This window comes from Mustela putorius, unplaced genomic scaffold (assembly GCF_011764305.1).
Source record: "Mustela putorius furo isolate JIRA1106 unplaced genomic scaffold, ASM1176430v1.1 tig00003853_pilon_pilon_pilon, whole genome shotgun sequence".
NCBI lineage: Eukaryota > Metazoa > Chordata > Mammalia > Carnivora > Mustelidae > Mustela > Mustela putorius.
Genome location: NW_025422005.1, coordinates 38,125,751 through 38,150,216, shown reverse-complemented (window position 1 = coordinate 38,150,216; position 24,466 = coordinate 38,125,751). Strand labels below are relative to the sequence as shown.

At 40.0% G+C, this 24,466-nt stretch overlaps 1 protein-coding gene across 1 annotated transcript in view; it reads left to right on the top strand.

The window, feature by feature from the left end:
* The window catches only part of AGBL4 (AGBL carboxypeptidase 4), a 1,601,862-nt gene that overhangs the window by 1,282,710 nt on the left and 294,686 nt on the right, over positions 1–24,466 (top strand). The window contains exon 6 of the mRNA XM_045064492.1: positions 10,800–10,839. Within this exon, the coding sequence (XP_044920427.1) occupies positions 10,800–10,839 (40 nt within the window). The remainder of the gene's footprint in view (positions 1–10,799; positions 10,840–24,466) is intronic.

Below are 24,466 nucleotides of genomic sequence, written 5' to 3'. Positions count from 1 at the left end.
CCTTCCCAATGAAAAGTAAAATAACTTTTATACTTTACGGGCCATTTCACTTACCACCTCTTGAAGGAGGTCCTCTTGATAACTCTTCAGTTAAAAACAGTTAAGCAAGTAAACAACGTGACTTTGAAACTCAGAATAAAGTCCTCAAAAATTCCTCCCCTATCCCTCACTCCCTCGCTTTCCTTAATTTTTTTTTTCTAGGCATCTGTGCTTTTCTAGGCACTGGACTATAGACATAGATCCCTTCATTTCATTCCATTGATGGAGGCATGCAGGCAAACAGTACAGAACAATGTGGCAGGTGACCTTAAAAGCTGCTCCCTTTCCCTCCAGTACTCAGTCTACTTTGCTTTGACATAAAGTAGTTGGGCTGGTGATTTCCAAGCCTCCTTGCTCTGATATCCCAGAGGCTGGGTTACGGGATAGCCTCACTCGTACTGCATCTCAGTGACCTTAAGGATGAAGAGTAATCACAAATTTAAAGTATAAATTGAGGGTCTTAAAGGCATATCTTTTAAACTCTGAAGTCTGATTCTGTAAAAGAAAGTTGTGGTTTGCTCAAAACCTATGAAGAAAGAGAATTTCTAACCACATAACTTGCTCTGGTAATAATCTAAAATGGTAAAGCTGCAACAGACTCCTCCAGGCCCTGTGAGAAGGCAGATATAGGGATAATAGAGGGATATGAAAAATGTGCTGCTCCTGACCTTGGAGGAGAAGACGGGGACAAGAGATGAAGAGAGGAGAAGTGGAGGTGGGGAGAAAAAACAGGCTAGTGTGTAAACAATTATAATGTGAGACACGATTAAATCAATACCTGAGTGCTCTGAGGTCCATGGGTGCCCTGGGCAGTAGGTGAGGGCAGGGGGGGGGGGCAAGCTGACAGCTATGTATACAACCTCTCCAGCCTTGAGCTGCACCATCACTGCAGGTGCCCACGCGGCATCATATCGCCAGGAGCAGGGAATAGGGAAGAAACAATCTGTCCTGGCAGGGAATCTTCCGAGTCATGACTGGAACAGCCTTCCTCTTGCTGTTCCTTAATGTGCAGCTCTTTCCTCCAGAACTGGGATGGTGAAGTCCTTTGCGCCAAGCCCCCCTCTAACTGTTTGGTGTTTCAGGATGAGACATGTGTCCTTTCTCTCGAGCGGGAGTGAGGGTTTCAGCTGTTTATCCCGCCCTCTTTACAAACCTGATCCACCCTTCCATATGCAATCTTTGAACACGTATTTAAGACACCATCCATTCTACCAGGAAGGCTGAACCCCATCCTTTCTGTCATGGAGTCTAGACTGTAATCAGAATGGCTAATCAAATACAATCATGGGTAAATAGGGACTCCTGGCTGGCTCAGTCAGTGGAGCGTGTGACTCTGGATCTCAGGGTTGAAGGTTCAAGCCCCACATTGGGTGTAGAGATTACCTTAAAAATAAAAATAAAAAAATCTTTGAAAAACACACATGTATATGTAGAATTTTGAACTGTGAACACAACAAAGAGGCAGTACAGAAGGTCAGTCACACGTTAGTCATCCCTTCTATCACTAGCCCTGTGTGCAGAGGCTGTTCCAGTTGTACAGCATCGCCCACCACACTCCTGCTGCTTCTCGGCCTACAAACTGGAAAATCAGCCAGGACGTTGTCCTCGTTTCTCACAACTAATGGCTCTCAGGACTAAGCGAGTATAGGCTTCAGAGGTCAACAGTTACCAGTTTGAATCTAGACTCTTCCACTTAGTAGCTGGGAGCTTGGGCAGATAATCTAACCCCTTGGCCCTCAGTTTCTTCATTTGTAAAAAGGGGTAACAGTGGCTGGCTCAGAAGGTGGTGAGCACTGGCATATAGTAGATGCTCAACAAATGGCTGCCACTCTGGCCGCCGCTGCTATCACTCCTGCTCCCAAAATGGCTTTGCAGTTTCCTGGGCTCCCCCATTTCTGCTTGCCCTGCCTTGTGCTGTCTGCCAGAGGCTGAACTAAAAGGCTCCTTTAAGCTGCCCTGGGGATGAAAGCCACTTGCATGCCTGACTTTTCCAATAACAGGAAGCTCCGAGAGCAGAAACCACTCAGTGAAATATATTGAAGCAATCTCCCGTGTGCAGCTCCAGCTTTTGTCTGCCACCCCACTCTACTTCTCGCTGAATTTAACTCTTGGTTGGGGGATTCGGTTTCTGCCTTGGGTGAGGCTTAATCTCGCTCCCTGAGTTAAAAGGCTAATGCACTTTTTATTATCCTGATGGGACAGGTACCGGAAGGGAGGCCACGGCTCAAGTTCCCCTAGAAGGTGAATGGGCATGAGGGATGCCCAGGGGTGTTATCCGGGCATTAGCCGGCGGGCCAGGTGAGACTTGAGGATATGTCGAACCCTCATTATAGTACCTTTCTTCCTGTTTTTCTTTGGAGCACTTACTATAATTGAGATCAACTCATCTTGTATGATTATTTGCTTAATATGTCTGTCTTTTCCATTTTACTATTAGCTATCTCTGAAAACAGAGACTGTCTCTCTCATGCCCTGTCCTGAAGAACATTAAGGGCACAGAGTAGATGCTCCGTTGATGTTTATTGAGTTAACTAACAGATAAATAAATGAAGGGTCCGAATGAATGCACGTGCTATCCGGGAAAGCCGTGTCGCACAGCCGTTGTGTAGCATGAGAAGGGGAAAGAGGGCATGTCAAGGACAGGAAGTGGTGCTGGGGGGCAGGGAAGACGGTGGTGAGCAGTATGGTCAGGCAAACAGAAGGCAGGCATCCCGCTTCCGTGGGGTGTGGACAGGAGCTCAGGGCCTTGAGACAGTAGTTTCCAAATTTCCATAATCCCGGCTCCTTTTCCTCAGAGGGGACTGGCTCTCCCCACCCCTTCCCCTGCCAGGCGAGAGTCGGTCTTCTGTATGTAGCACTGACCCACGTAATGAAGCCCACCTTTGCTGTCTGGAGTTTGGTTCTGAACATAATAGGTAACTTTTTGTTTGTTTTACAAATAAAAGTTAATATTAAAATATAAAAACTGCTTTTTCAAATAGCCCATAAAACCCATGGAGATTTTTCACACGCTCCTTGAATGCCAAGCTAACAAATCTACTCTTTATCAGAAATACAATGTGAATCATTAGATTATTCTAAGAAAGGAGAAATTTAATTTTAGAATGATCAATTCTGCAGCCAGTGAGGACGCTAGACTGGAATAAAAGAGATCAGAAGCAGCAAGTTTAGAGAGAGGCCAACAGCATGTGAAATACTTTTCTAGGGAGCTGGCTATGCCCAGTAGTGCAGGGAGGGGGTAGGAGAGCCCTAGATGCTTTGAAAATGACTACGGCTGGGGAGGGGAGCAACCGAACAGGGAAGTGAATTTGCAGGAACAGAAGGGCCTGAGCCCTGAATCCAAATGTGTGCCCATGCCCCTGTAACCCCTGTTCCTGGAGGGTGTTGATCTTCAGGTCTTCCCCAGGATGGCCGGCTTTTGGAGTGACAGGAGAATGCACAGGGATACTGGTGCACTTGTTTAAATCATCTCCAGTCTATGCCATGAAAGACTGACTTTTCCCCAAATAGCTACTCTGCATGAAACACAGAAAGCAAAACAGAACACATAATCAGCGACTATTCTCTTCTACCACGCAGAACCCCACACATCAAACCAGCCCCTGAGCTCCCAGAACACCACGTCCCTTTCTCATTCTGAGAAGTAATTGCAATGCAGTTCGTGACCAAAATGAAAAGTCCATTTTTAACCGTAGCCTCATAATTACCCATCCAGATGAAGAAAGCCAAAGTCTCTGTGGTCCAATCCCTAGGTCCCCAAGGCAGAAACAGGATTCTGAGAAAAATTATGGGACCAGTGTGTGTGTGTCTACCAGGAGAGAGGGGAACAAAACTAAAGACCTCTTCTGATGCCCAGCTGAGCAGGACCCTGTTTAGTTGTCTTTCTGGTAACAGATGAGCAGCTGGTCTTTACAGAGCATCATCTTTTGGTCAGACACTGGGCTAGTGCTTGAGGGAAGAGATGTAATGATGCCATAGCCCCTGCCCTCAGGGGAACAGGGAGCTCACAAAAGAGAGGACAAAGGAGTAAATAGGCCAGGGAAATGCAGTGTCTGATGGGGAAGGTCAGGGGCACAAGGACAAGATCCAGTCAGCCTTGGCAGGTCTAGACAGATTTTACTCAAGAGGTGGCATGCTAGTTGAGAGCTGGATAACAAGGAGGAATTAGCCAGACAAAGCAGGTTGGGTGCAGGATTATTGTTCCAAGAAGAGGGGGTTGTGCAAAGGCCTAGGAGGGAGAGCACAACAAATCTGGGGAACTAGAAGTGGTCTATCATGCTATCTCTGTCTCAGAACCTGAGAGAACAGGAGCTAGAAGGCAGGAACTGGATCGTGGAAGTTGTCCAATAACAGTTCAAAGGTTACACTACTTCATGTAGGAACCCTAATGAATTTTAAGATGCGCATTCTGGAAAGTTCACTCTAAGTGCAGCTGAAGTATGGACGAGGGGAAGGCCCAAGATTTGAAGGAGGGAAGCCAGTTAAGAGGCTGTTATGGAGCATAACAAATAGCATGGAGGACATGGGGAGTTAGAGAGGAGAAGGGAGTTGGGGGAAATTGGAAGGGGAGGTGAACCATGAGAGACTATGGACTCTAAAAAACAATCTGAGGGGTTTGAAGAGGCGGGGGGTGGGAGGTCGGGGTACCAGGTGGTGGGTATTAGAGAGGGCACAGATTGCATGGAGCACTGGGTGTGGTGAAAAAATAATGAGTACTGTTATGCTGAAAATAAATAAAAAATAAATTTAAAAAAAAAGAGAGAGACTGTTGTAAAAGAGTAGGTGCTGTATGGTGAGAAGCCCCAAGACTCAGCGTGAGGGGGCGCAGAGCCAGAGCGGCACTCCGAAATCCTGGCTTTCAGCCACTGTGCTCCCCACTCTGCCTGGTGTCTCCCTGCCCCCACGCCCATGTCCAGAGGGATTCTTTCTCTTTTTCTCAGTTTCTCCTCCCTGTTATGCTCCTGGAAGTTTATCTACACTCTTTTTATGCATGAGGTACCTAATTGCTGACTAGCTTAAGTAGCACACCTAGGATAACACTGCTCAGCGATGATAGAATCAGGATTCACACTTTGTCTCATTTTGAGTTGGACTCTTTCTACAAAATGCTTTCTGTAACTGCAGTGAGAGGGGCTCCAGATATGAAAAAAGAATACCTTCCTGGTTGGTTATTGCTGGGAAAAAGTGTCCCCGGTCCCCGGTATTCAGAGGACTTTGTCTACACCACAAGGCTGCAGTTGCTGGGCTTTTCAAACTGCCTCTTTGTAACAAAATAACCAAGTGATATTCTACTGATTATCTTGCTGATTGAGACCACCTTCCCTCAAAAAGGGACTAGAAAACAAAACCACAGTTTTAAGAGCAAACATATCTGTTATGACAAGAAATATACGTGATTTACACTCTCATACTTCAGAACAAAGACTCAGCCTGGGACAAAAAATATAATGTTGCATGAAATTAAAAATTACTTCATTTATTAGATATAAATAAGATCTCATTAAACTAAACACAAACAAGAAAGATTACAAGAAAGTACATCAAAATGCTAACTGGGTTTCTCTTTCAGTGGTGGGATTTCATTAATTTTTACTTTCTCGGTTTTCTGGAAATTTGGAAAATTATAAAAAATAAGCATGTGTTGTTTTCATAATTACAAAATTTTTAAAGATGGATTCTTGAACTTGAGACAACAGTCGTTTTCATTGAGAATAATTTAACCCATGAAATATCCAAAATTCCTAGGTAAGCTTTCTAATGGACCCACCTTTCAGTATTTCCCCACCTTGGGGCAGTTATCTGGAACCAGAGGTGCAGTGACATTGCCTTAACAAGACAGCTTCCACTGGATGCATGGGGGAATAAGGATAACTCGTGGAGCGAGTGTGCAGGCCAACAGCTCCTTGAGCGTGCACTCCAGATACTCTGCCATCCCTGGCGGGCACTAAATTCAGAAATTGTTCCCGTTGACCTTGGAACCCCCAACACCCATGGTCTTTATCCAGTCATGACTCAGCATTTACACATGGTGATTAAGCACAGAAATGGGTTTCTTCTGAAAGTCTGTAAGGAAACACTTTTACCAAGGAAAGCTGAATTCAGGGCTCATACACAGCTAAGAATCTATAGATCAACTCCTAAGAGACCTGGGTCTGGCTTAGTCACACTCCTCCAGGAGTCCCTAGAATACCATACAGGCGCAATAGGACACATTTCTGTCTGTGGAGGCCTGGAATTTCTTCACCTGAGAAGGAACATTCTCCCCTCACACCCCTCAAATCATACACACACACACACACACACACACACAGAGGCACACACTACTGCTACCACACATGTGATAGTCTTGCCTTCCTGAGACAGTAGCTTATGGTCAACTAGTGGTTCAGCTGGTCAGCTCTTAACCAGCAGGTCCTGTCAACCTACCAAAACTGCTGTCCAGCTAGCCAACCTCATCTCCTCCAGCTAACATTGCATGTTCTACCATCCAAGCGGTTAGATCCTATATCTTCTCCAGATGAAAGACCCTTAATCGTTCTCAGTTGGTAACCAATTATAATTTGGTAACTCTTTATATCCAGCATGGCCCCCTCCATGTATAACAGATTATACATTATGTACACACATCATGCACCTTAATTTTAAAAATGCCATACAGTTTTCATTGACAATCCCAAGTGATGATACTAGGCAGACTCTTTCATAATGAAAAATTTATCTTTCATTCTATTTTTTTTTTTATTTTTGAAGAACTTTGAGAGAATTATTTGGACATTCTAGTTTCTTAGGTAAAACTCGTTGCATGGTGATTCTTGAAGGTATCCTTCAAGAATTTTTCTTTTTCTTTTTTCATTCTTATTTGCACATACAACAGGCAGATTTTGCAGTCCTATCTTAAGAGCCACAGGTTAAACAATAGCCTACACTTATCTGCTTAGACCACTAGGTGGTGCACACATATGTGTGTGAACCATAGGTTAAATGGGCTTGTCACTAGGTTAGATTTAATTCATCACCACAGGAGCGGTACAAACAGTAGGAGCTGCTGGACTCCAGTAGAGACAGTGATTCTATGTGTGGGCTAAGAGAAGGAAGGGCTCCCACAGGAGGTGGATAGCCAGTGCTGGCTGTGGAGATGATAGGAACAAAATCGTAACGGTGAGAAAGCCTAAAGACGTGGCAGAGGGAAAGTCCTATAGAGGAAGTGGAATGGTTGCTTTCAATGCTGATGAATTCCTATTTAAGAGTAGCAGAGGGAATGACAGAATAGTTGAATCATTTGAACCAGATGACATCAAACATTCTTTCCAGACCTTTGTGCTGGAACTGGAGATAGAGAGATGAAATGACAGCCTTATCCTCAAGTAAGGACCTCATGAGGGAAACAGAAGAAACAGACAGTTGAAACAACGTGATACAAAAGGTTGGCTTTACAAGATGCATTCGAAGAACAAGTGTGGACTGTTCTGTTCAAAGGACAGATGGAGGTTAGGTTTGAAAGTTGACATGCAGAGAAAATGTCATGGATGTCTGGAGCAGTGAGGGGAGACCTCCAAGAAGACAGAAGGTCATGAAAAATTAGGCAGAGAGAATAGCATAAGCAAAGTCATTGGGGGTGGGGTGGTAAAAGGATAATGTGGATTCTAGGAATGCTTCATTGAATTTAGCAAATGCTTACAGAGGGCTACTATATGCCATGGACTGAATAATACATCTTCCAGGCGCTTATGATACTCTCCAACTAGTGAGGAAGACACACATGCACTGAAAATTGCAATGTCAAAGGAGAGCTGAAAATTTGGCCCCTTCTACATTCTGACTGTCCTTTGAGCCCCCAGTGTTCTGCCTACAGGGATTCACGGGAACACTTCACACCAGAAGAGGGAGCCCATAAGCACAATACCTGGTTGCATTTGACTCCCTTTCTCTGAAGATATTTCTCTCGCCCGCGTTTTACAGGTGCGAAGTTTGAGGCCAGAGATATGCAGTAAGTTATCCAAACTCCACAGAGAAGCCAAGAAAAAAAGCCCACATCTGTCTGCCTCCTGTCAAGTTTTCTTCTCTTTTTTCTCCACTGGAGCCTGGACACAGAGTCACCATTTAGAGATAGGTCTTAATTAGGAAATAGACTCTTCTCAGATAAATAAACTTCTTTCACCAACCACAGTCATCACAAAGTCAAGCTTATGGGAAAACAGAGGGACATATTGTATTCTTTCCTCATGCATGAGAGAAGTGCTGAGCCACACAGGTTGGCCTTGGCAAAGGCAGCTTGAGCCAATTGTGCTACTGGCCTGGTTCTGTGTTTGAGAGGGAAGACGGTCTGGCTCCAGCAGTCCTTCTAGCCCATGTGTGTGGGTGTGTGTTTCTTTTCAGAGCAAGGATGTGTGTTTACAGTGTAGGTCAGTGACATCTTGGAGTTGCATTGTTTGCTTGAAAATGTCAACTGGAATGAGTTAGAAGCTGGCAGGAAAACAGTGATGTTGATTGAGAAGTCCATGAGGTAATAGAGATCTGCTTTTAGTTTCATGAGAAGTCAGTGAAGTAAGAGGTCAAGATATCTTAAAGAGTTTTTGATAGGGACAGATCAAAGTTAAATAGAGGAGGAAGGAGACAATGAGGGTAAGAAGATTTGAGACCAGGTCTTATGAAGAAAGGACATAGGAACTGGGCATCTTTAGCCTGGAGAGAAGACACAGATCTGCAGATGTCCCAACCCTTGTGATGGGCTGAGGCAGCTAGAAACAGTGATGATGTCATAAGGAAGCCACATTTAATCCTGCATAAAGGACAGCTAACAAACTATCAAGAAGTAGTGAGTTCTCCATCAAGAAAAGGGGAGAAACAAGCAGTTCATACAACTGGTGGGGCCATTGTAGAGGGGATCCTGTTCTCATAGCAGATCAAATTCAATGACTTTTGAGTTCCAAGTATTCATGATTCTTTTTTTTCTTTAAGATTTATTTATTCAAAAGAGAGGAAGAGTGTGCACAAGTGCAGGGAGGCGCGGAGGGAGAAAGAGAGAATCTTAAACAGACTCCTGCTGAGCATGAAGCCCAATGAGTGGCTCCATCCCAGGACCCTGAGATCATGACCTGAGCTGAAATCAAGAGTCAGCCCCTGAAGTGCCTGAGTCACCCAGGCACCCCCAAGTATCCACAATTCTACGGAAAAGGAAAAAATAGCTCATATAGACCAAAGGCCACATGGACTATAGTAATAACAACAGCATCAATACTGTGTCTTTTTATTGAGCACCTATAAAGCTTCAGGCATCATCATAATTATTTAGGTGTATTGTATTTTGGGCTTTTAAGCCAGCATCAGAACTGACTGGATTCTAATACTGGCCCTGCCATTTAATGAAGATGTTCTCTTGAGCAGATAATTTTCCTCTCTGAACCTCATGCAATACCGACCCTGCAGGACTGCCAAAAGTATGAAAAGAAATAACACATCAAAGCACCTGGTACTGTGCCTGGTCTATATTTCTTGCTCAAAAAATGTCACTGCCGGGGCGCCTGGGTGGCTCAGTGGGTTAAGCCGCTGCCTTCGGCTCAGGTCATGATCTCAGGGTCCTGGGATCGAGTCCCGCATCGGGCTCTCTGCTCAGCAGGGAGCCTGCTTCCTCCTCTCTCCCTCTCTCTCTCTCTCTCTGCCTGCCTCTCTGCCTACTTGTGATCTCTCTCTGTCAAATAAACAAATTTAAAAAAATGTTACTGCCTTCCCATTTCTGCTTAGGCAAAATTTCAGGAAGCTGTTCTCCATTCTTAGAGAGAGGCAAGATAGTGCAGGAAATACTGATAAGGTGAAATATGGCAAAGGATCCATTAGAAGAAATATCAGATAATCATAAGCTCCTACAATATGTAGCCTAGAGCAGTGGTTCTCAAAGTGGAGTTTGTTGAACCTCTTTTTGAGAAAAAAAAAAAAACAGATTTCCAGAGCCATTTATAGAAATCCAAGTGTAGAAAAGAGAGAGAACTCATCTGGGGCTTAAGAAATCCTAACTTAAGTTTGTAGGAGAGTTGCTCACTGCCCTACCCCCAGGCTCTATATACTCTTATCCACCCTCAGGTTCCCATGACATCCAAGTCAGGACAGAGGCTCCCTAAAGGTAGGCTCTGATGTGGGGCAAGCCTGCTGAGATACTAATCTCCTCAGTCCTTGGGTTAGCCAAGGGCAGTTGCCTCCAAATCCAAGCAGCCTAATCCATATGGCCCAATGTACCAGACAGATATTTGCTGTGATTGTTATATGGTACAAAGAGATGAGGATTCAATTAGACAAAAATAATGGTTTGATCATCAGTAATTAAAGTTGTCATAATGTTGCTGAGCAAATTTAAAAAATAAACCAGCCCAGGAATATCTTGGTTAGAAGGGAATATATGGAGAGTGACGGTGACATAAGGACCCAAAGCGAAGGATTGCCAGGATACAAGACACTGAACCGGTATGGCCAGTGTGAACAAAGATTATCTGGTACAGAAGAATGAGCCAATGGCCTTTCCCTAAGTATAGTATAGGTTTGCCTGGAAGACCTCTAAAGCCTCTCACTTCTGACCATCCAAGGATAAACAGAAAGGCCATCCATTTTCTTCGTCTCTAGGGTTCAATGCCTCTGTGCAGAGTTTTGAGTGAGCACCCCATTCTCCACCATATACAATGCTCTATGTGTCTGCATGTCTATCCTGAGCTGCTAAGCACAGTTTGGCTCTGGCTCAATTCCGTGATCTCACAGTATGTTTTCTTTTGCAGCAACAGCGGCAGCTTGACCTCCTGACAATAACCAGCCCCGGTGAGTAGGTGCAGCCATTCTGCTTTGGCTTTTCCCTTATTTCCTAGAGCGATGCCTGGTGGCCTAAACAAACGCAATTCCTGCCCTCCTCCTTTGACTCCCTGGATGAACAGCAGAATTCTCGGTGCCATGAGTAATGCTTCTCCCTCCATCCTCTGCCCCTTGGGCAGTTGTTTGTTTTTGGTTTGTTTTTTTTGTTTTGCTTTTGTTTTGTTTTTTCCCCTCCTCCCTCCCAGCTTTGTGCTGCCTCTGCTTGACTCTGCAGATGCAGAGTCTCTGATGTTGTTCCATATTCCGGGACCAAGTTCTCCCCAGATCATTCAATAGACTCGAGTGTCAAGGAATTGTCCTGGTCTTATGAGAAAGAAGTTTTGAAATCATGGGAACAGGGAAACTGCCTGGCAGGGGGCATGGAATGGAGGAAGGATGGCTCATAAGGAGGGACTTGTCTGAGAAAGTGATCAGATTTGGTCTTCCGTGCTCAGGATTAGAATAACTCTTGTCTCTCCCTTTAGGGGAAAGTCAAGTTCCCCAACAAAGCTGTGGCCATGAGATTAAAAGGTCCTTTCTTCCCCCTAAGCAGGGCATCTGCCTAAAGAGTGGTTGAGTAGTTTAATCCTGCCTAAGAGGTATTTTATTTTGGTTTGGGAACTTGAGGCAAAACTGACCAAGGTTATTCTCTTTTGGGATCCAAGAGGATGATGATGCCAGCAGGGTTAGTGAGCATTCAAGAATGGGTGTGGTGGGTCCTATTCATCTGTTCAAAATATTTAACAGCCCTGGTGACCCCCTGCTGAGCGAAGCATTAACACTTTGGCTACTGGACTCTGGGGAGATGGGATCCTGGGGGAGGGGCAAGTGTGACAGAGTGGTCGCATGGCAGGGTTGGGGGCTCTAGGAGTGGCTAATTACTGATAAATATGGAGGCCATTTCGATATGCTGGCAACCAGTATGGCTGTTCCCTGTTATCTCTGTCTTTTACCAAGCTTGCCATGCTGTATCTGGGTGCCAGGTGGCTCACTTACAAAGAGATTGAAGAATTGCCCTGTTCAGGCACTATGTTAGCACAAACACTAGTTTTTCTGGTCTTAGTCACTGAGGTGTAAGATAGTGACTACAAATGTGAGTTGGATCTACCCAGTTCAGGTGACCCTACTATCCTTCTACCTTGTGGAGATTTTTGAACTTGGGACTTTAGAAGAACAGAGATGAAATAGTTTGAAAAATGTTTCATCTGTTCTATAGATGAGCTATGTTTAATATATATATATGATAAACATATGTAGAAATTCCAAATCATGGACTAACATAACTAGAGTGTTCCACACCTGTGACCTACCAGTCCCTCCCCACTAAGGTGTTGGTGAAGGATTATCTTTGTCCCGTCTCGTTTGATTTCTGTTCTTTGTAATTGTGTACTATTCTACTCCACACATGGTAACCCAAATTGCCTGCTTCCACATTTCAGTCTAATGGTCACATGGTCATACCCTGATGTATGAATTGGAGGGGATTCTCGATATGTCTTCAGACCCCGTTTACTGCAGTTCTTTTGTACTAGCTCTTTTTGTTCCTAATTGCTGCTGCATAAATTCAAGCAGAAAAATTGTGATTCTAAGTGTACTCCTTTTGAAGAGCTGTGGAACTGCAAAATGCTAAGCACTGCCAGAATTTGGAATGGTTCATAATTTTGCCTACTTTTGGATGGAAAAAAAAATACCTCCTGGGTCAAAGCTTCCCAAAAGGTGTGTTGTGAGTGGTGCACTGTTGTACTTCAAGTAGGCTACCTTTTGTGGTATCATGAGATACACACTTGTGAGATATTAATCCATTTACCTCTCAGGGATACAGGTAGGACCTGGACAGCTGGAGCTCCCGGAATGGTAGCCTCACTCCAGTTGCCAGACAAATATTCACTTGTGCCATGTATTACCATGGGCCGTGTATTACCATTTGTACCATCTATGCTGGAGAGTCTTCTATTTAAAAAAATTTATAAATCTAATTGAGACTTTTCTACACTCCTACCTGATTGCAACTTTCTCCCTTCACCATATAAGTAACCACTATAATTAATTCAGTATTTTTTCCATATCTATATATACCCCCCCCAAAAAATAGGTGTAATGTATTCTTTTAAAAATTCCTTTAATACTCTGGTTTCTCTTCAGATTGCATAAATCTTTCGCCTTTTCATAAAAATTCCTTTAAATAATGTCACACTGTAAATGACATTCCATGACTTTCCCCCTAATCATTATTATAGTGTAGAGTTTAATTCAGGTAGATTCATGTACCTCTGGTTTATTCATTTTAACTGCTATATAGTATTTCGCATATGATTATATCACTATATCTCCACCTTATTCATCATAATTTAGGCTATTTCCAGTTTTTTTTATAGATTTTATAATTGCCAACGATGCTACTAGGAGGATTTTGTGCCTGTCTGCTTGTGTATAAGAGCATATAGTTAGAGGAATTATTGATTATGTGCGTCTTCAAATTTACTATGTAATGCCAATTATTTTCTAAGTAGTTGAACAAATATATACTTCCAGCAGCAAAGTATAAGAGTTTCTACTTCCTTGAATCCCCAGTACTTGGAATTGTCAGACTTACAAAGTTTTACCTGTCATCATGATAAATGTGAAATGATATCCCATTGCTTTTATAATAATTTCCCTGATTGCTGATGGGGTTGAGTATCTTTTCATATGCTTATTGACCACTTTGGTTTCTTCTTTGGTGAATTGACTTTTCATATCCTTTTTCCATTTTCAATTGGGTTATCATTTCTTTTTATGGACTTATAGTTCTTTATTAGTCTGAATATCAATACTTTGTCACTTATATGCATTGCAAATATCTTCTTCCAGACTGTGGCTTGTGTGGGTGTTTTTTTTTTTTTTTAGTTAGTAATGTACTTCTACATGGAAGATTTTAAAAATTTTATTGGGGTTAAATTAATCAATCTCTTGCTTTATGAGCTTTGCTTTTGTGACTTTTTAAAGAAATCTTTCCCTACCTGGATATCATATTCTAATGTACTTATTTATAAGAATTGTCAAATTATGTGTCATATTTGGGTCTTTATCTCATTTAGTACTGATCTTTGTGTATAATATGACTTAGGGATTTAATTTTTTTGTTTACACATGGATAACCCCTTGTCTCAGCAAACTACAACAACTAGTACCGCCTTTCTCCCACTTATCGGCAATTACGTGTCTGTCATATAACAATTTTTCTATACACAGAATCGGTTTCTGAACTTTCTGTATTATTCCATTGGTCTACCACACTTATTATGCATTAACTCCATACTGTCTTATTTATAATAAATCTTAATTTTTTAAAAAGATTTTTTTATTTGACAAAAAGAGACACAGCAAGAGAGGGAACACATGCAGGGGGAATGGGAGAGGGAGAATCTGTCTTCCCTCCGTGAAGGGAACCCCATGTGGAGCTGGATCCCAGGACCCTGGGATCATGACCTGAGCCAAAGGCAGATGCTTAATGACTGAGCCACACAGGCAACCAATAAATCTTAATTTTAATATTATCCTTATAATTATAGGGAGATATCCTTCTACATTTCCCTTTTGTGGTAATCTTTTGGAAACAGTATCATCTGTTTATTTTTCAAAATAATATCTAAAAATCCATGTATTGTAACAGGTGAATTTATTCTATATATATTTATTAGAATTACTGGTATACTTGAATAAATACCTACCACCATATTTGTACTTTCTATCATTCACTTTCCTTGGTTTTTTTTCCTCTTGTCCTGCCTTTTTTTAGTATTAAATTTTGTATATTAGCTGCCTTCCCCCAACTCATCTACAGATTTGGATGCTTTTGATTTTATTTCTAACCTAAATGGGTTACCCTTTGGATATACATTTCATGATGTATTTTCTTACAAAATCTACAGCCTTTGACATAATTAGCCTTCATAAAAAGTAGAGTAAAAGATGGACTAGTTGAGGCACCTGGCTGGTTCAGTCAGTAGAACATGTGACTCTTGATGTTGGGGTCATGAGTTCAAGACCCACGTTGTGGGTAGAGATTAGTCAAATAAATAAATAAACTCTTAAAAAAAAAGAGATAGACTAGTTGTTGTATGGTGCTGAGAAAATGGGTTATCTATATATAAATATGTTTTAACCACCTATTGAACACTGCCCTGTCACCACCTAATTATTATTACTTAGACTTCTAAGTTAAACTTAAAAGTGAAAAACAATGAATTAGTAGTAGCACTGAGCTAATTACTTTTCCTACACAATTTATGATGTTTTGTGTTCTCCTGCTTATTATATCCCAAGATTTCCTGTGTTACCTTAAAGTGAATCCTTTAATAACTATTTTAGTGAGAGTCCATAGCAATCCTCTTAATCTATGTATGTCCTTATTCTGACTTTCTCTGGATTAATAGTTTGGCTAGGTATAAATTTTAGTTTAAGGAAGACTTTCCTTTGTACTTCGAAGATTTTTAAAATTGTTTTCTGACATACATAGTTGCTGATGAGAAGTCTCCCATTATTTGTTTTTTAAATATTTATTTATTTATTTATTTATTTATTTATTTATTTGACAGACAGAGATCACAAGTAGGCAGAGAGGCAGATAGAGAGAGAGAGAGGAGGAAGCAGGCTCCCCGCTGAGCAGAGAGCCCGGTGCTGGGCTCCATCTAGGACCCTGGGATCATGACTGGAGGATCCTGGGATCATGACCTGAGAATGCAAGGATCATGACCTGAACAGAAAGCAGAGGCTTTAACCCACTGAGCCACCCAGGTGCACCCTATTATTTCTTTTTGATAACATATATTTTCGATAGGTTTTGAGATTGTTTTTTTTTTAATCTTAACGTTCTGTTTTGGTGTTTTTTTTTTTCCACTTTGACATATGTAGGTATGAATTTGTTTCTATTTACCCTGCTTGGTACTCTGAATATATTTCTACCCGAGAATCTATGTCTTTCTTTAATTCTGGGAAATTGTTGGCAAATTTTCTCTTCAAATATTGCTTTCCCTTATTCTTTGGACTCTCTTCTTCAAGAACTTATATTACATGACTGTTAGATTCTCTGAGGCCTTCCATGGATCTTAACTGATTTCTCATAATTTTTTGTAATTTTTGTCTTAGTGTACTGATTCTGAGGTCCCTACAAGTAACTTGCATTTATACATTCACTTTTCAACCATGTCTAGTCTAGACTTTATTCCCTGTCTTTTTCAATATTTCAATGACTATATATTTTTAATTTCCAAGATTTCTAATTTTGTTCATATCCACCTGTTCTTGTTTTATTTCTGCCTATTCTGTTTCATGATTTCTTATTCTGTTTTAATGCCTTCATTTGTTTCTCTGAACATCCTCAATATGCTTATTTTAAAACCTCTGACTGTTCTATAAAATAAGTTTCATCTGGAGAGAATTCAAGTTATAATTTTTAATTTTGTTTAGTATCATTTTTAGCATTTAATTTCTTCATGCATTTTGAAATTTTAATTTATAAGATCACTTTGAAGAGGAAGCTTTCTGGTTTTCTCTTTCTTCATTCCCAATACCTACCCCCCACCAAAAAAATCCCTGCTGTGCTCACATCTCCCTGTATGATAGTTTTTGTTCTAACGCAACCCACATCTTCAGTATTGGACCTGGTAAATAGTGGGGATACATTGAACCCAGTGACAAAATGTTAGCAGAATAGTTTGGCATTGCTTCTGTTTTCTATGTCTATATTCCTCACCTATCTAGACCTACAATGCATAGGAGCTATCTGCCAGAAAGTTGTGCAGCAGCCACTTTTTCTGCCCAGGCTCCTTTCAAGACATGAAAGCCCCACCCTAGGACTCTGAGCAGAAGATCTTGTTTCTGATCCTCTTGTTCCAGAGTACTTTTAGTCTCTGTTATCTCATAGGAAGCAAACTTCAGCTGCTATTTCCTGCTTCTGTGTTCAGATCTCATCAAGCAAGTAGCCTTGGGAAAACTTACCTTTCACATTTCTGTACATTTCAACTTTGTGGCGATATCCCTCTGAGAGCAGAGCCCAAATATATATTTTCATTTCTTTGTTCATATGTCATCCACTATTACTATTGGATGGGAATGAACAGACTTATTGAAACATGAATTTGTTTAGCCATTTGACCCAAAATCCATCTATAGTTTCTTCTTTACTTTTTAGAAAGTTTATTCTATAATCTCTTCAGTAAAAGGGAGACAGTATGAAGAAACATTTTTCTCCTATCCAAGTAAAACCCCTAACTATCAGACTGAGAAGAGAGATTGTTGTTTTTGCACATGTATATACAAGTATATACATAAATTTAAAAAACAAAACTCAGATGATACCATGTAAACTGTTTCATTTGAATGTAGTGTGAACATTTCTCAATGTTATTAAATATTCTCTAAGAGGAAATTTCATATAGTTGAAAAATATTCTTCTGTAACTCTACTGTCATATATAAAATTGTACCCAATTATTTAATTATAAATAACACTTCAGTTAACATTCTTATATAAAGACCTTTGTATGCATGTCTAATTATTTCCTTAGGAAAAACATCTAGAGTGTGTGGCACCTAGAATGAGAATTACTGAGGAAAGTTGTACTTAGTTTACTAGTCATGACATTACACTGAAGTAACAATGACATCAAAATTGCAGAAGCTTCAAAAACAAAGTCTTATTTCTCACTTTTGGTACATGTGCCTCATGGATTGGAGTCAGCTTTGCTTTACATCCTCTTTACTCTAGCACCCAAACCAAGCATTCTCTGTTTGGAACATAACTGGGTGTTTTAGTTTGGGTTCCTAAGAAGAAGACCTTGAGACAAAGATTTCAGTGCAAGACATTTATTTGGGAGATAATCCCAGAGATCTTGAAAGGAAAGCCAGGATGCAATACAGGAAAAGAAGAAAGATTAAGCAAGCTACCACTAAAGGCAACTGGGACATAATCAAACTGGGGAACCCTGGAGGTCTATGTGGAAAATAAGCCTCAGAGGTGTTCCTCCAGAAGACACAGTGAGAGTGAGAATGTGTGTGTTAATTCCCTAACACTTCCAATCTGCTCAGAGTATGGACATAGCAGAGTCCAGTGGCCAAAGAAAGCTTTCAGGATAGAGTTGCAGGTGTTGGCAATTGGAAATTATTCAACAAGTGCACAAAGAAGTGCCAGGAGATTATGTGAGGCACAGCACCTGCCATTTGGGTCACCATGCCAGAGGGAGAAGGGAGAGATGGTGAGCCATGTACTTTCTCTTAAAAAAAAATTGGGGAAGGGTCACTTCTTCCCCCATTTCCTTAGTCAAAGCAAGTCATATGACCACTAACAAGTTCAACAGGGTGGAAAAGTAGACTCTTCCCATAGGGAAAGGGACTGCAGTGAGGGAAACTAGAATAATTGGCAATGATTCCATTTATTTATTTATTTATTTATTTATTTATTTATTTATTTGACAGAGAGAGAGAGAGAGATCACAAGTAGGCAGAAAGAGAAGGGAAGGGAAGCAGGCTCCCTGCTGAGCAGAGAGCCCGATGCGGGACTAGATCCCAGGACCCTGAGATCATGACCCGAGCCGAAGGCAGCGGCCCAACCCACTGAGCCACCCAGGTGCCCCGGCAATGATTCCTTAATCATACTTCCAGAAAGATTTTCACATTCCCATCATCAAGTTAAAAGTGCTGGTCATACCTTTAAAAAAAAATAATGTTTTTATTGAGATATAATTCACATACCATCAAATCTACCTTTTTAAATGCATCATTTAGTGGTTTTCAGTATGTTCACAGAGTTATATAACCATCATGACTAATTCAAGAAGATTATCAAAGATTATTAAAGAAACTCTGTTAATAGTCACTCCCTATTTCTGCCTTCCCCCATGCTCTGGAAATCACTAATCTACTTTCTGTCTTTCTGAATTTGCCTATTCTGGACATTTTATATAAATGTAATTGTACAATACATGGCCTTTCTTGACAGGATTATTCCACTTAGCATATTTTCAGATTTGTCCATATTGTAGCATGTGTCAGTATTTCATTCTTTTTTATTGCTGAATAATATTTCATTGTATGGATATACAATGATTTGTTTATCCATCTATTGGTAGGTATTTCATTTGTTTCCATTTTTTTGTCTATTATGAATAATGCTGCTATGGGCATTTGTGTATAAGTCTTTGTGTAGACATATGTTTTTAGTTCTCTTGGATATAAACCTTAGGAATAGAATTGTTGGGTCATACGGTAAATGTTAGGATATACATTTTGAGGAACTGCCAAATTGTTTTCCAAAATAGCTGTACCATTTCCATTCTTATCAGCAATGTAGGACACATCCAATTTTTCCACATCCTCTCTAACACTTGTTATTATCTGTCTCTTGATTATAATCATCCTAGTGGGGGTGAAATGGTATCTCATTGTAGTTTTTATTTCCATGTCCCTAATGACTAATGATGTTGAGCATATTTTCATGTGTTTTTTGGCCATTTACATATCTTCTTTGGAGAAATGTTTAGTCAAATTATTTTTCCTCACTCATTTTAATTAAGTTATATTTGTCTTTTTATTATTGAATTTTAAGAGTTTTAAAATATATATTCTGAATACGAGGTCTTTTTTCAGATGTTTGATTTGCAAATATTCTTCCTGTTCTGTGGGTTGTCTTTTCACCTACCTGATGTACTTTTTTTTTTCTTAAGATTTTATTTAATTGACAGAGAGAGACAGTGAGAGAGGGAACACAAGCAGGGGGAGTGGGAAAAGGAGAAACAGGCTTCCTGCTGAGCAGGGAGCTTGATGCAGGGCTTGATCCAGGACCCAGGATCATGACCTGAACTGAAGGCAGATGTATAACCAACTCAGCCACCCAGGTCCCCTGATGTTCTTTTGAATAACAAAAAAAAAAAAAAAAAAGTTTTTGTGATGTGTTGAAGTTCAATTTACCTTTTTTTTTCCCTTTTTGTTACTTAGATTTTGGTATATCTTAGAAAACATTACCTAACCCAAGGTCACAAAGTCGTGCTCTTGTAAAAGTTAATTTTTCATATGGTGTGAGGTAGGAGTCCAGCTTACCTCTTTTGCATGTGTTCAGTTTTTCAGTCACCATTTGTTGAAAAGACTGTTTTTCCCCTGCTGAATTATCTTAGTGCTCTTGTCAAATTGTCATAGCTCTTTGATGTATAGATTAAAAGGACAGCATTTAGGAAGTATCTAAATAGCCTCACTACTCGATGCCAAAGCTGTGTTAAGTGCCTTAATATATTTTTCGCATAATTTTCTCTACTATCCCATAAGACAGGTATCACTGTTTCTCTTTCACAGATGAAAAATAAAGATGCTGCATAATTATGTGAATTGCCCACCTGAACTGTTAACAAGTGGTGGAGTTAACAAGTGGTGGAGGTTCAAATCCATATCTGACTCTAAATCCTTTGCCTTTTCTGCTACTCCTACATATAAATATTACTTCACTTGTGGTATGGGCCCATGAAGTCTTCTTTCCCAGACAGTATTCAGGTTAGCCCACTTTGCTGGGGATAAGGAAAGTCTGGATTGTCAGTGATGCCAAGTCATTGGGGCTTTTCCACTAACTAGGCTGTGTCCTGAAGAGACAATTGATTTCCTAAAATTCCTAAAAAAAAATTTCGTAAAATTCCTTTTTAAAAAATCACTGCTAGATTTGTATCTGATTTGAAATATCCTAAGGTTGGTTTGGGTTTGGGGGCTTTTGTTTGTTTGTTTGTTTGTTTATCCCCTCTTAACCTTGTTAAAGCAATACCTATGCTGAATGGCAATAGCCTGGGGACGCTGACCTTTACATGACAACTTTGAACTTAGTCTCCAATTAAAGTCCTGCATGATGTAAACTCAAGCCCTCTGGAAAATAAAAGAACAAGAGAGGCCAAACTAGCCATTGTTAGGTGCCTCTGGCCATTTCTAGAGCCGACAGGAGGCCTCTGGAATCAGTCCAGAGTGGCCAGGACCAGGAATGAAGACAAGCCAGATGACTCCTGGCCTCACTTCAGAAGGCTAGTAACACAGTGGATATGCATAGGGCTGATGGTTCAAGAAATTGCATACATGCCATTAAAACAACTTTAAAGGATTTTTTAAAGAAGAAAAATAAATTACTCCTAGTCCTACATCCTTAGCACAATACAAAACCTAATTCTATTTATACATTTTCCCTTTCAGTTCTTGTCTATATGCAGAAACATATTTACATAATTGCAATCACAGTAAGTTTTTATATACATCTTTTTTCACTTAACATTATTTCATAAACAATCTTCATGTTGCTATGTAGTTTACATACTTACCATCTTTTTATAATAACTTTCTCTATTAAAAAATTGCACATGCCCATGGTGCAAATTTTGAAAAACAGAGAAGTTATAAAGATGAAAATCAGTTATCTCCCAGAGGCAATCACTGTTTAATATTTTAACACATTTACTTCTTTGCCTTTTTTTCTATGCATGTATAATTTTGTTTTACATAGTTGAGATCATGTAGAATATAAAATTTTATCCTGATTTTGCACTTAATATTACAAGAAAAATATTTCTCCATGCCAGTAATGTTGTATATTTAACTTAAACTCTAGTTTCTTGATGTTATGAATAATTTATAAGCCTTTGTGTATATATTTTTCTCTACATTTTAGGTTATTGTCTTAAGATATATTACTAGGGATTGAATTACTACATCCATGAGCATTTTATGAGCATTTTAAAGGCATACTTATTTTTAAAAGCTCTAGTATCGTCCGTCTTTTATATATAGTCTGGTTTATAAAAATCCACATCCTATTGTTGTGCATTCGTGTTATTTCCAGATGTTTTCTCTTACAAATAACTGTACCATAAAACTATTTGTGAAAAACCTTTTTACTTCTTTTATGTAAGTTTTATATCTGGACAGTCTAGAAGTAGAATTTATGGGCAAGAGAGCACTAATACATTTAAGGAATTATTTTGCCTTGTTACCAGCTAATTTTCCAGAAAGTTTGTATCAATTTACATTCTGAACTCCATTCTGCAATGTCCAAATCTCATGTCAACAAGGAAAAACAACAGCATTGGGTGCCACTCAGAAGATTTATTAAATTAAGTAAAACAATTTTAGAAACGTATAAAGAAACATATAAAGGCAAGGAGAAACATGTTTTGTTTATTCTCATGGTCCTTGAGATTGTCTCTCTGAGATTGTCCCTGAGTGGTGTGTTCCTAGGATCTTTGTCCTGGGAAGTCTATTACAGACACCATACCTCAGGACTAGGTGAGATGGTTGATGGTAAGGGAACAAAGATCCCATTTTGGAATATCCACATGGGTGGGCTGAGCTCTCGGGTGGGGAATTGGAGGTAGAGCACCCAAAGGTACCATAACTGATCAGTATGACAGAGGTCAGATCAGGAAGGAGTTGGTAAGATCTTGGACTGAATGTAGGTCCTAGGCCTAGACAAACTGTAATTCAGGGCATGCATGGCAAAATTAAGGCACAGGAACTATATAGGTAGGAGTCTTTAATCACAACCTAAGTAGCTGAAGTGAAAAATAGTCAATTAATTGGTTCATGTGAATAGATAATCCAGAAATAAGTCAGCCTTTCTAAGCATCTTGATATAGGGCTCATAGGATCCAATCTGTTTTTGTCCTTCTCTTAACTCTACTCGCTTGGTGTCGACTCCTTTCCCAGGCCACATGTGGTCTCAAGATGGCTGTAGAAGCTGCAAAATTTACATTCTCCCCAATTCTAGTCTAATTGGAAAAATCAAGAGACTCTCACCCAGAAGTCCCAGCAGAATCTCTATTGCTTCTCATTTTGTGATTATGTCATTATGAGCTGACTTTGAACAAGTACCTGTGCCCAGGGAAATCCATTGTGCTCATTGGCTGAGAGTTGAGATATAAGCATCATCCATGAAATTGGGAGATAAATTGGGCCCTGGTATTAACTTATGGCCCAAAATCAAATGAATTTTTGCAATGACTATCTCTATGGCTATATTAAATTAAATATGTGAATTATGAGATCTGAGCAACAGAGCCAGCATTGATCTGTTCTGCAGCAGACCTTCTATGGGAAGAGCTAGGCCCAGCTGAGGCTCTATGGGTAGAATCTCTGCACTGGGACAGGACTCATTACTAGGTGAATAATATGGACATTTTAGTAATATTAATTCTCTCAATACATGAACACAGGATCTTTCCATTTATTTGTGTCTTTTACAATTTCTTTTTTTTTAAGATTTTATTTATTTATGAGAGAGAGGAGAGAGAATGAATCGGGGGGAGGAGCAGAGGGAGAAGCAGGCTTTCTGCTGAGCAGGGAGTCTGATGCGGGACTCACAGACACTGGGATCATGGTCTGAGTCCAAGGCAGATACTTAACTGACCAAGCCACCCAGGCACCCCTCTTTTACAATTTCTCTCATCATTGTCTTAAAGGTTACAGTGTACAGATCCTTTACTTTAGCTATGTGTTTTATTAGCTTTGATATTATTGTAAATAGGATTGTTTAATTTATTTCTCTTGAAGATAGTTTGTTGTTGGTACATAGAAATGCAACTGATTTGTGTGTGTTTATTTGCTATTCTGTGACTTTACTGAATTTGTTTTTTTAATTTTTTTATTATGTTTTGCTAGTCACCACATGGTACATCATTCGTTTTTGATGTAGTGTTTCATGATTCATTGTTTGTGTATGAATTTATTTTTAGTTCTAACAGCATTATGGTGGAGCCTTTAGGGTTTTCTCTATATAAGATCATATTATCCACAAACAGAAACAGTTTTATTTCTTCCCTTCCAACTCAGATACCTTTTACATGTTTTCTGCTATTAAATGCTCTGAATAGGGCTTCCAATACTATATTGAATATTTGTGGTGAGAGTGGACACCCTTGACTTTTTCCTGATATTAAAGAAAAGCTATCAACTTTTCACTGTTGAATATGATATTACTTCTGCGTTTGTCACATATGACTTTGTTACGTTGAGGTATATATATTTTTTTAAAGATTTATTTATTTATTTTAGAGAGAGAGAGTACATGGGAGGGGGCAGAGGTAAAGGGAGAAGGAGAGAATCAGACTCCCCACTGAGTGCACCACCTGTGAGACAGTGGGGCTCTGTCTCACAACCCTGAGATCATGACCTGAGGGGAATACTTAAATGACTGAGCCACCCAGGTCCCCGAGGTATATCCTTTTTTATACCCAGTTTTTTTAGAGTTTCTGTCATGTAAGGATGTTGGATTTTGTTGTTGTTGTTGTTGTTGTTTTCTGTCTCTATTGAAAGGATCATGTGGTTTTATCCTTCTTTCTATTAATGAGGTATATTGTGTTTTTGTTCTGAGTATGTTGAACCATCCTTGCATTCCTGGGATAAATCCCACTTGATCATGGTGTATGGTCCTTTTAATGTGCTGTTGAATTCCATTTGCAGTATTCTGTTGAGAATTTTTACATTTATATTCATTAGGGATATTGGCCTGTAGTTCTCTTTTCATGTAGTCTCCTTCTCTGGCTTTGGTATCAGGTTAATGTTGGCCTCGTAAAATTAATTTGGTAATATTCCCTTCTCTTCAA